Here is a 13097-nt window from a genome sequence, read left to right as displayed (position 1 = left end):
AAAAACCAACTGTTTTCATACATCACATTTGTGAACAGGCCCATCTTATTTACAGATATTTAGTTATTTAATTAGACGATCCCACTGTTGTGCAAAGTCACTACAAATGTTGAGGTGCCAGAGAATAACCTGCTGTGAAAATAATTTTCACAGCATTCTAAACTTAATAATAATAATATTAATAATAATAATAACAACAATAATAATAATATCAATAAAACGGGGAAAAGAAAAAACTCCAATGCTCCTCCTCCTGTTAGTTGTATTAAATAGCTCTTCCACCATCATCTCTCCACTCAGTTCTTAGCCCACACTGACAACATGCTGGTGACTCTCTGTGCTCTCATCACTGCTCTAACATGTAAAGAGTCTACAATATACGAAGAAGAATGGATCTCATGTTAGATTTAAATGTCAGTGTGTTTCTCTTGACTCCATGTCTTCTTGTTGTTTGCAGGTGTGAGTGGTGTGACAGTGGTGACACAGAAACCTGTTTTATCAGTGAGGAAAGGAGAGACAGCCACCATGGACTGTAACCTGGGGACTGTTACAAATAAAGTTGCTGCCTGGCATAAACAGATTTCAGGAGGAGCTCCTCAGTTTGTGCTGCGCATGTATCATGGCTGGAGTTCACCAACATATGGCTCGGGGTTCTCCTCTCCAAAATTCACATCCACTCATCAGTCAACATCAGATTATCGTTTGATTATCAAGAATGTGGAGGAGGGAGACTCTGCAGTCTATTACTGTCAGACATGGGACAGCTCTGCTAGCAGTGGGGTATCACAGTGATTCACACTGTGACAAAAACCTCCTCACAGATACTTCTGCTTTCTGACTCTCAAACACTGAGTGACATTATTAACACATTTAATCCCACTGGCAACAATTGTTGCGTTGGGATTAAATGGGAGGACTGTGACAAAACAAACAAACAAACAAACAAACAAAAAACTTGAATGAGTGACAATACAGCTTTTGTGAAATCTTAAGATTTAATATTTTCAGTCATTCAGTGTGACACAAAACGTTGAAATACAAAAATGATTACAGTTGTCTACACCTAAAATGTTTTAGCTAACATAACTCAGTCAGTCCTAGTATTATAGCTGAAAACTATTCACCTATAAATATCTTTTTTCACCCAGCTAAACTCAAAGGGGACCATGGGGAGAGCTGTCCTTTTTGTGGTGCTTGTAAAACTGTGATACATGTTTTCCTGCAATGTTCCAGCCTGAGGAGTGGATCATAACTTCTGTGTTCTAAGTTTCTATGTGATGAGCTTGGGGAGGTTTTTTTCCATTGACACATTTATCCTGAGGCCAGTGTACATAAGACAGCACTTTATAGCACCAATACTGCATCTGAAGGACTGGAGAAGGAAGAAATTTATTACAATAAACATCAGGACTACAATTTTAAGGGAGAGGAGGGAGACATCATTATCACCAATAATTATAAAAACAAAAACAGAATTACCCTCCGCTGAAGATAATTTACCTAAAAGTATCACAAACTATGCAGGAGGAGGAGCACAAACTAAAGCTCCTCCTCCTATCGGCCTCTTCGAGATTCCGTGTTATATTAAATGGTTTACACCTTCTCTCCTCATCCTAAAGAAGCGTTGAAATTTCTTTCCAGGTTACAAGTCCATTCTGAGCGCACACTGACAACATGCTGGTGACTCTCTGTGCTCTCATCACTGTTCTAGCAAGTATGGAATCTTATTTATGCTTCAGATTAGTGGTTATTTGTTGGATTCATATGTCAGTGTGTTTGTCTTGACTCCGTGTCTTGTTGTTGTTTGCAGGTGTGAGCGGGGTGATAGTGGTGACACAGAAACCTCCTGTGTTATCAGTGAGGAAAGGAGAGACAGCCACCATGGACTGTAACCTGGGGACTGTTACTAATAGTGAGGCGCGCTGGTATAAACAGATTCCAGGAGGAGTTCCTCAGTATGTGCTCTATTTTTATTATAGCCATAGTTCTCCAAACTATGGTTCTGGGTTCTCCTCACCAAAATTCACATCCACTCATCAGTCAACAACAGATTATCGTTTGATCATCAAAAATGTGGAGGAGGGAGACTCTGCAGTCTATTACTGTAAGACATGGGACAGCTCTGTGAGAGGGTACGTATCACAGTGATTTAAACTGTGACAAAAACCTCCCCACTGTTACTTCTGCTTTTTGATGCTCTTTTTTTCACATGCTGACAAAACACCCATTCAACAAACTCAGTGTAAACCCACCACCTTCAAATAGTGTGTTTATTGTTCTTTTTTATTTATTTTAATGTTCATCAATGAAAACCCACCAACTCTAGAGTGTGTTTTTATAAACACAGAATTACTCTTTTTGATACATTTAAGCAATCATCACTGAAAGTATATAAAATATCAAAGAATATGACGACCACCAACAACACAAGTTGTCACATATATGTACACAATGATGTACGTGTTTTTAAATAACAGCAATGTGATAAAATTCTGATAACTGTAACATTCTAGCTGCAGTAAATCACATTAATCAACCTAAATAGATACTGTTAAAGTTGCACAATGTTTCATATGAAGTGAAAATGCAGCAAAATTAAATTTGATCTGTTGCAAGCAAGCAACAGATCAAATTTAATTGCTCACTACAATTCTTTTCACACCTCAGCTGAATAGTAAAGGATGTTTACACACTGACAACATGCTGGGGATTGTCTGCTCTCTCATCACTTCTCTAAAGTGTAAGATGTTCTTCTCATCTGTTTCATAGCCCATCTTTTTGGAGAAACACATTTCACACATGTTCTTTATGTGTTTGCTGGCAGATGCTGATGCAGTGTTAGTGTTTATTCAGATACCTGCTGTCCACTCTAGATAAAGAAGGTGTTCTCAGCTGCAACACAGAGAAATGGTTGAATTATGTTAGATGGTCTAAACATTAGTTTCTTTTTTTTTTTTAAATTCATATAGCACATTTAATTACAACAGCAATGTTGACCAAAGTGCTGTATAAAAATACAAAACAATTAGTACCAAATAACCTATAATATTACTTTATTATTAATACCAAACAAATGTCAAATATCTCTCTTAATGTATTAAAAGCCAATAAATACAAAAGTGTTTTAAGATGAGATTTAAAAGGATTGACAGCAGGAGCCTGTCTGATGTGTAAGGGTAGATCATGGGTAGGCAACTCCAGGCCTCGAGGGCCAGTGTCCTGCAGGTTTTAGATATCACCCTGGGTCAACACACTAGAATCAAATGATTAGTTCATTACCAGCCCTCTGGAGAACTTCAAGACATGCTGAGGAGGTCATTTAGCAATTTGAATCAGCTGTATTGGATCATGGACGCATCTAAAACCAGGGGTGTAGATATAATCTACACGCCAAAACTGTGTAGATTATATCACAGTTTAGGTGTTACAACCCCAAACGCTTGATCACCTCTGTGAACCAACCTCGACCTTGGTATGGTTAAAAGCAAAAGATCACTTGATCGACAAGATCTAGAGGGCACACAAGGCTGTAAGAGGTCAGACAAATACCCCGGAGCCTGTCAATTCAGGGCTTTGTAAGTCAACAATAAAATTTTAAAATCAAGTTTGAAGTGAACAGCGAGCCGGTGAAGATAGGCAAGCACCGGAGAAATGTGTTCACGTCTATTGGTTCGGGTCAGAAGACGAGATGCAGCATTTGTCAAAGTCATTATGGCAGCTTACTTGGCTTTCGAACCTCTATCCCCAGAGCTGTACTTTTTAACACAAATATATCTACTTTCTACTCCTAACTTTTTCAAAACAGAATTGTTGCATTTGGTTCATTTATAGCATTTATGCTCGAGAGTCAAAGTAGGCTGGAAGGAGTGCAGGTGTCTTCAGGTACTACAGAATCTAGCTAGCTCTACAGAAGAGGATGAGGAATTAAGAAAGTGACTGGCAGATGTTGATGCAGTGATGGCGTTGACCCAGACGGCTGCTGTCCACACAGTTTCTTCAGGTCAACAAGCTGTTGTCAACTGCAACATTGAGAGAGATGATAGGAATTCTGTTAGCTGCTGCAAACAAGTTCCTGGAGGGCTTCCTCTGTATGCTTTAAGATTTCACTATTCTGAGAGCTCACACAGCTTTGAAACAAGATGCAGACAGATTCAACTCTACATCCTCATGAATTATTGATTATCACTAAAATATCAAGCGGACAGAAACAGGAGCAGTGCATTAATGTCAGACATGGGATGACTCTGCTGATGATTCCATATCAGTTATTTACATTGTGGGAAAAAATTTCCTCAGCATTATTTTTGCTTTCTTTGAATCTTTTACTTGAAGACCGTCTCATCAAGAAAACTCTAGGTAACATATAACCTTCAAATAACCCGTTATTAAACAACGGCTATCTAATTTTTAAAAAATTATTTTAAACCTTCATTATTAAAAATAGCTAGAGTAAATGTAATAGTAAGATAAGATAAGATAAGATAAGATAGAACTTTATTAATCCCTCGGGTGGGTTCCTCTGGGAAATTCGATTTCCAAAAAAGCACAGCACCGACAGAAGTTACAGAGTTATACACACACACACATATATATAAATACAGAGACAATATAAATAAAATATACGAAGGGGATAAATAGAATAAATAGGAATAAAAATAAAAATACAAGTGAATTGCACATTTCGAGTATTGAGGTCTATTGCACTGTTGACTATTTACAAAAGTATTGCACAAGGTATTGTACAGTGAGGTGAAGAGGCACTACAGCTTAGTTGTTCCCTCCTTTGTCCTCCTGTTTCCCCTCCCTCTCCCCTCCAGAGAGGAGTTAAACAGTCTGATGGCGTGTGGTAGTATTTAGATTACTCAAATTTGATCACTGTTACACTTTGTCTAACACTTAATACTTAATAAGAACGTTAATAAGATGCAGCTATTAAAATTAAGGCTACACTAAACTCTGATTAGAGCTTCTAGATTGAGAAAATTTAAAGAAACTTAATTTGGATTAATCAGAAACACATTTATAAAAATGGAAATGAAGAAATGTTAGGACAACTTTTGATTTCTTTGTAAGACATGGTTGTCAAACACTATGCGACCATTTGCTCTCTTTTATCTGCTCTAACATGGTGGATCCTACATGTTAGAACATGTCTACTTCATTTTATAGCCTGTACAAGACAAAAAACATTAAATTTGTTTAATCTGTTTTTATTTTCTGAGAGGTGGGGATTCAGCAAAAGTGTTGACCCAAGTAACCAACCTCCTAACAATTTCTTCCAGACAAAAGGTTCTGCTCAAATGCTGAAAGCTGAAGGCTTTTATGTCGGCTGGTACAAACAGGCTCCTGGTTCTTCTCCTAAGTTCTGAGATTTCATCATCCTTACAGCTCACCCTGTCACGGCGCGGCTGTGTGGCAGGCAGGAGGAGGACCCAAACGCAAAACTCACAGACACGGAGATGAACTCAAAATCACAGCTTTAATGCTGGAGTGGCAGAACATAGGAAATACAAAACTAAACTGGGAAAAGTAAACTAACATACGCAGAGACACAGGGAGATCCACACAACATGAGGGACGACGTCACGCTGAACAGAGGGAGACGCAGACAGAAATACACAGAGGGTTAACGAGGGGAGTGGGAACACACGGGGAACACAGGTGACACTGATAATCATAACGAGACAGGGCGGGGTGAACTGAACACTGACGGGAGAGGTGAAACAGGAAGTACAGAGGAGAGAGAGCACGAGTAGAACACCAACGTAACGGGCAGGGGAGACACGGAATAAACACGAAAGGGGACGAGGGCTCATAAATACATAGAGGGCACACAGGGGGAAGAGAGAGCACGGGGAGAACTTAGACATAATGGGCAGGGGAAGCATGGAATAAAACATAAGGAGAGACGAGGGCTCACAGATACACAGAGGGGCACACAGGGAGACATGAAGGGCAAGGGATCAAAACTAGAAGCCATAAAATAAATCACACAAGTACAATAATACGAAAATCACAAAGAACTAAAAACGCTGGGTCAGGAGACCCAGGACCGTGACAGTACCCCCCCCTCAAGGGCTGGCTCCAGACAGCCCAAACACAGAAAAACAAAACCAAACAGAAAACAACCCAGGGCGGGCGGCGGGGGCCCAGGACGGAGGGCTCGGAACAGAAAACAAAGAGCACAGAAAACACCGGAGCCCAAGAAAACAACCCAAAACACAGAGCAGTTCAGGAGGCCGGCCGCGCGCAAGGCAACGGCGGCGACGCGGAAACAGTTCAGGAGGCCGGCCGCGCGCAAGGCAACGGCGGCGGCGACGCGGAAACAGTTCAGGAGGCCGGCCGCGCGCAAGGCAACGGCGGCGGCGAAGGAGACGACGGAAACAGTTCAGGAGGCCGGCCGCGCGGAAGGCAGCGGCGGTGGGCGCAGGGCCAGACGAGGCAGCTGATGAGGAGGCTGGGGCAGACGAAGGCTCTGAAGAGGAGGCTGGGGCAGACGAGGCAGCTGATGAGGAGGCTGGGGCAGACGAGGCAGCTGATGAGGAGGCTGGGGCAGACGAGGCAGCTGATGAGGAGGCTGGGGCAGACGAGGCAGCTGATGAGGAGGCTGGGGCAGACGAGGCAGCTGATGAGGAGGCTGGGGCAGACGAGGCAGCTGATGAGGAGGCTGGGGCAGACGAGGCAGCTGATGAGGAGGCTGGGGCAGACGAGGCAGCTGATGAGGAGGCTGGGGCAGACGAGGCAGCTGATGAGGAGGCTGGGGCAGACGAGGCAGCTGATGAGGAGGCTGGGGCAGACGAGGCAGCTGATGAGGAGGCTGGGGCAGACGAGGCAGCTGATGAGGAGGCTGGGGCAGACGAGGCAGCTGATGAGGAGGCTGGGGCAGACGAGGCAGCTGATGAGGAGGCTGGGGCAGACGAGGCAGCTGATGAGGAGGCTGGGGCAGACGAGGCAGCTGATGAGGAGGCTGGGGCAGACGAGGCAGCTGGAGAGGAGGCTGGGGCAGACGAGGCAGCTGGAGAGGAGGCTGGGGCAGACGAAGGCTCTGGAGAGGAGGCTGGGGCAGACGAAGGCTCTGGAGAGGAGGCTGGGGCAGACGAAGGCTCTGGAGAGGAGGCTGGGGCAGACGAAGGCTCTGGAGAGGAGGCTGGGGCAGACGAAGGCTCTGGAGAGGAGGCTGGGGCAGACGAAGGCTCTGGAGAGGAGGCTGGGGCAGACGAAGGCTCTGGAGAGGAGGCTGGGGCAGACGAAGGCTCTGGAGAGGAGGCTGGGGCAGACGAAGGCTCTGGAGAGGAGGCTGGGGCAGACGAAGGCTCTGGAGAGGAGGCTGGGGCAGACGAAGGCTCTGGAGAGGAGGCTGGGGCAGACGAAGGCTCTGGAGAGGAGGCTGGGGCAGACGAAGGCTCTGGAGAGGAGGCTGGGGCAGACGAAGGCTCTGGAGAGGAGGCTGGGGCAGACGAAGGCTCTGGAGAGGAGGCTGGGGCAGACGAAGGCTCTGGAGAGGAGGCTGGGGCAGACGAAGGCTCTGGAGAGGAGGCTGGGGCAGACGAAGGCTCTGGAGAGGAGGCTGGGGCAGACGAAGGCTCTGGAGAGGAGGCTGGGGCAGACGAAGGCTCTGGAGAGGAGGCTGGGGCAGACGAAGGCTCTGGAGAGGAGGCTGGGGCAGACGAAGGCTCTGGAGAGGAGGCTGGGGCAGACGAAGGCTCTGGAGAGGAGGCTGGGGCAGACGAAGGCTCTGGAGAGGAGGCTGGGGCAGACGAAGGCTCTGGAGAGGAGGCTGGGGCAGACGAAGGCTCTGGAGAGGAGGCTGGGGCAGACGAAGGCTCTGGAGAGGAGGCTGGGGCAGACGAAGGCTCTGGAGAGGAGGCTGGGGCAGACGAAGGCTCTGGAGAGGAGGCTGGGGCAGACGAAGGCTCTGGAGAGGAGGCTGGGGCAGACGAAGGCTCTGGAGAGGAGGCTGCGGCAGACGAAGGCTCTGGAGAGGAGGCTGCGGCAGACGAAGGCTCTGGAGAGGAGGCTGCGGCAGACGAAGGCTCTGGAGAGGAGGCTGCGGCAGACGAAGGCTCTGGAGAGGAGGCTGCGGCAGACGAAGGCTCTGGAGAGGAGGCTGCGGCAGACGAAGGCTCTGGAGAGGAGGCTGCGGCAGACGAAGGCTCTGGAGAGGAGGCTGCGGCAGACGAAGGCTCTGGAGAGGAGGCTGCGGCAGACGAAGGCTCTGGAGAGGAGGCTGCGGCAGACGAAGGCTCTGGAGAGGAGGCTGCGGCAGACGAAGGCTCTGAAGAGGAGGCTGCGGCAGACGAAGGCTCTGAAGAGGAGGCTGCGGCAGACGAAGGCTCTGAAGAGGAGGCTGCGGCAGACGAAGGCTCTGAAGAGGAGGCTGCGGCAGACGAAGGCTCTGAAGAGGAGGCTGCGGCAGACGAAGGCTCTGAAGAGGAGGCTGCGGCAGACGAAGGCTCTGAAGAGGAGGCTGCGGCAGACGAAGGCTCGGAGGCCGGGCCAGGCGAGGTTGCAGAGGCTGAGGCCGGGCCAGGCGTAGCAGAAGCACAGGCGGATGTAGCCGGGCCAGGTGATGACGAGGCGGTCGCAGATGGCGGCTGAACGGGCCCCTCGGACCCTCCAGCGGAGACAGGAGGCTGAACGGGCCCCTCGGACCCTCCAGCGGAGACAGGAGGCTGAACGGGCCCCTCGGACCCTCCAGCGGAGACAGGAGGCTGAACGGGCCCCTCGGACCCTCCAGCGGAGACAGGAGGCTGAACGGGCCCCTCGGACCCTCCAGCGGAGACAGGGAGGTGCTGGCCGGGCTCACTGGAACCCCCAGCGGACGAGGTAGATGGCGGCGTGGGAGCCGCGGAGTCCTGGATGAGCTCATCCGAGCTTCCAGCAGGAGCTGAAGTAGAGCCAGAGAGGATTGGGACCCCGGGCTCAATGTTAAGCTGGCTAGAAAACCGCACTGCTACGGGGAACTGGGCCAAAGGTTCAGGTGCGAGCTGAGCTGCTGGACACACGGGGACCTGAGCTGCTGGACACACGGGGACCTGAGCTGCTGGACACACGGGGACCTGAGCTGCTGGACACACGGGGACCTGAGCTGCTGGACACACGGGGACCTGAGCTGCTGGACACACGGGGACCTGAGCTGCTAACGGTGGAGAAGTAAATGACTGCACAGGGGACTGAACTGATGTCTGTTGTAACGGAGGTGGTGAGAGTGGAGTAGGCAGTGGGGTTAATGACTCCACAGGGGAATGAACTAGAGGTGGTGACGGTTGTGGTGCTGGTGGTTGAGTGGGTGACTGTGCTAAAGGAGGCTGCACTGGGGACACTGGAGACTGCACTGGGGACACTGGAGACTGCACTGGGGACACTGGAGACTGCACTGGGGACACTGGAGACTGCACTGGGGACACTGGAGACTGCACTGGGGACACTGGAGACTGCACTGGGGACACTGGAGACTGCAGTGATGGTTGTAAAGTTGGAAACCGAGCTGACGATAAGGCTGATGATTCCTCTGCCAACTGAGCTATTGACTGGGCTAGGGATTGAAATAAGGTTTGTAGGAAGTCAGGCTGTGGATGTGACTGTGCTATGGGAAGCGAGGCTGAATGTGGTGGAGGTGGCGACTGAGCTTCGGGCCGGGCGGCTAACAGAGATTCATGGCGAGTCACTCCTGGCAACTCTGTAGGCCTTAAGCTGTCCATGTTAGGAGTAGCCGTCTCTAAAACAGTCACAGCACAGGAAGATCCAGGTTTAGCAGAGTCAGTAATACCGAGCACAAAGGGATCCGTTGCGGACACAGGAGCATTCACACAAACGGTTTCTAAATATATAGGTTGGAGAGCAGAATATTGTCCGAGTTGGTCCGACTTGGAAGTGGCATGGAAGAAACAGTTAGTGTCACTCACCACCGGAGTTTGCTCAGAAACGTTAGGGCGGCGGCGGCGTGAGCGCCGTTTTCGCCGAGAGGGGGGAGGAGATGAGCCGGGCCGCGAATCCTCCAGCGGACCGGGCTGAACGTCCTCCGACCCCTCACACTGGAGAGGCAGTTCCGGGCGGACGCCTACGGTGGAAACAAGGAAGTCCCGGATGTGGGGGTGCAGCGCGCCGAACAGCCACGGGAGTCCGGACACCATCCGCTGTAGACGGGCGGCTACGACCTCCCGGTGTTCGTCTCCTGGCAGCGCCTCCCACTCCTGACAGTGGTACTCCACCGTATAGATCAAATCCTCCCGGAGCTCAGCGGAGGGGTTGTGAGTTGCTGGGTCCATTACTGGTGACGTCGTACTGTCACGGCGCGGCTGTGTGGCAGGCAGGAGGAGGACCCAAACGCAAAACTCACAGACACGGAGATGAACTCAAAATCACAGCTTTAATGCTGGAGTGGCAGAACATAGGAAATACAAAACTAAACTGGGAAAAGTAAACTAACATACGCAGAGACACAGGGAGATCCACACAACATGAGGGACGACGTCACGCTGAACAGAGGGAGACGCAGACAGAAATACACAGAGGGTTAACGAGGGGAGTGGGAACACACGGGGAACACAGGTGACACTGATAATCATAACGAGACAGGGCGGGGTGAACTGAACACTGACGGGAGAGGTGAAACAGGAAGTACAGAGGAGAGAGAGCACGAGTAGAACACCAACGTAACGGGCAGGGGAGACACGGAATAAACACGAAAGGGGACGAGGGCTCATAAATACATAGAGGGCACACAGGGGGAAGAGAGAGCACGGGGAGAACTTAGACATAATGGGCAGGGGAAGCATGGAATAAAACATAAGGAGAGACGAGGGCTCACAGATACACAGAGGGGCACACAGGGAGACATGAAGGGCAAGGGATCAAAACTAGAAGCCATAAAATAAATCACACAAGTACAATAATACGAAAATCACAAAGAACTAAAAACGCTGGGTCAGGAGACCCAGGACCGTGACACACCCGCAATTTCAGCAGGATTCTCCTCAGTCAGATTAATATCTAAATCCTGACCAAACACTGATTTCAAGTCTATTATCAATCATGCAGAGACAGGAGACTCTGCAATGAGTTCCTGTTAGACATGGGAAGACTCTCCCAAGAAAGCTGGTTCATAGAGAAGCAGACTGTGGCCAAAATCTTATTGAGAGGCAGTACAGTTTTGATTAATTCTGACCAATAATGAGGACTTTATTAAATCTTGCACAAACAAGTGACATGAAGGAATAAACTACAAAGAGAGAGACACAGTTATAAAATACAAACAGATGAAGTGAATGAGATGTTGACAGTGAAAGTTGGTCTCTGCAGGATGTTTCAGTTCCTCTCCCCTCATCAGTGACAGTCAGGAGGTTTTTGTACAGCCATGTATACAAACTGAATCACTGTGGTATTCGGACAAGGCACCAAGCTGATTGTGACAAGTAAGTGCTTTTTAAATGATCATAAAACAAGAGAGATTTTGCACAAATCTGCTGATGACTACTTAGTTCAATATGTTTCTTGTTCAGCATAATTTTTTACAATTTTGTACAATCTGAAATAGTTTCAGGTTGTCTCATATACAGGAGACATGAATGACGTGTTTAAAAAATGTGAAATGGGGTCAAACCAGTTCTATGAAAATGGTGTGAAATATGTTGTTTTTCTGTTCTTATTGCTTTTAATTTATGTTTAGGCTAGTATTTCAAAAACATACATAGGCCCATTTTCTCTTTCTTCAATAGTTGTTAACACTGTTACTGAAGTTCAAAATGACTTTGAAGTGATTAGAGCCTGGCCGTACACTTTTCTTTGACGTGAAAGAAAATTACCCACATTAGCTGACATGTTATGCAGAAACCTGTAGAATTAAATCAAAGATATCTTATATGGAAAGTTAAACAGTAACTAATCATATTTTATTTTGTAAAAATATAAAAAGAAATTCAAACAATATGTTGGATCTATATATTTTGTATTGTACAATAGTTTTGTTTTTGTTTTCCATATATTTTAGTCCATATTTTATACATTAGTTTTGTTTTCTTCTAACTTCATAACAATTGTTATATTTATTCCATATTGAGTCTTCTTGATTTCTTCTGGTTTTATGACTTCATGTCCAATTTCCTTCTTTCCTTTCATTTCTCTTTTTTTGTTTTCTGAACATCCTTCATGTATTTTCAGGCTCCAGCCTCTCTCCTCCTGTCCTGACAGTCTTCCCTCCGTCCAGTGCTGAGCTCCAGTCCGACACAGCTTCTGTGGTCTGTCTGTCCAGTCAGTCTGTGTCTTTTGCAGATGTGAGCTGGTTGGCTGCTGGGAGTCCAGTGAGCAGTGGGATCTCTACCAGCACTGCTGTTCAGAGACCAGACCAGACTTACCAAATCAGCAGCTCTCTGACCATCCAGACATCAGACTGGAACATGGATAAGGTTTATACATGTAAAGTGTCTTTGGGCTCACAGACTTCAGAGAAAACCATCAAGAAGTCAGAATGTCCCACTGAGTAGTCGAGGACCAGAATGTGCATTTAAAATCTGCTTCTTTACTGCTTGTGCTGTTTGCTCATTACAGTCTTTACATGTTAGAAATCAGAATAATGCAAAAGGTTTAAGTCATGTATTCATTTGCTGGTTTTTGACAAGTATTTTCAAGAATTCATGTTTTGCATTAAATTAATAAAAGCATTGATTTAAAAATGTGTTTTCTTGTGAATAAATGGGAAATTGTGCCACTGTTTTGCACCAACATAAATTTAAGGTGATTGAAATGAACTGTTACATTTAAGAGAGGGGCACACCGAGGAAAACAACACTCAAAAGCACAAAATTTTCAATTTTCTTGCTCCCATAGTTAAAACACAAGTATATTCTGACATACAGACTAAGTAACATTTGACCACTAGAGAGCATCATTTAATATTTCTTCATAAGAGTAAGAGAGAAGGCAAGTGTTACTGGTTTAAAATGTTGGTTGTAGATTTGCAAATGTATCTTCACTCTCGGTTAGTGAAGCATCGCCTCTCTGTGCTTCTTTTTCTTCGTTTCCAGGATGCACCTGCAGGTCTTAGTAACTCAAGTAAATGGCAAATAGGCTCCCTGTAAAATAAAATGGACCTGCTGTTT

At 47.1% G+C, this 13097-nt stretch overlaps 1 protein-coding gene across 4 annotated transcripts; it reads left to right on the top strand.

The window, feature by feature from the left end:
• Nucleotides 1-321: 321 nt before the first annotated feature.
• LOC146576257 (immunoglobulin lambda-1 light chain-like) lies at nucleotides 322-12655 on the top strand. 4 transcript variants are annotated; one of them, XM_085271382.1, is made up of 5 exons: nucleotides 322-361; nucleotides 458-558; nucleotides 1918-2136; nucleotides 11381-11414; nucleotides 12160-12655. In XM_085271382.1, exons 1-5 carry the CDS (start codon nucleotides 322-324, stop codon nucleotides 12480-12482), a joined length of 717 nt encoding a protein of 238 aa, XP_085127508.1. In that variant the 3' UTR covers nucleotides 12483-12655. The 4 variants fall into 4 exon arrangements, with proteins under 4 accessions (XP_085127508.1, XP_085127504.1, XP_085127507.1 ...); XM_085271378.1 differs by lacking the exon at nucleotides 458-558 and having other exon boundaries at nucleotides 1811-2136; XM_085271381.1 differs by lacking the exon at nucleotides 1918-2136 and having other exon boundaries at nucleotides 458-779; nucleotides 11380-11414.
• Nucleotides 12656-13097: the final 442 nt, after the last annotated feature.

The sequence above is a fragment of the Mchenga conophoros genome, linkage group LG4, assembly GCF_057382185.1.
Source record: "Mchenga conophoros isolate Kocher_MC1m ecotype Shallow Benthic linkage group LG4, M_conophoros_male_GT1.1, whole genome shotgun sequence".
Classification (NCBI taxonomy): Eukaryota; Metazoa; Chordata; class Actinopteri; order Cichliformes; family Cichlidae; genus Mchenga; species Mchenga conophoros.
Note: the sequence above shows the minus strand (reverse complement) of the source record. Positions and strands in the feature narration are given on the sequence as shown.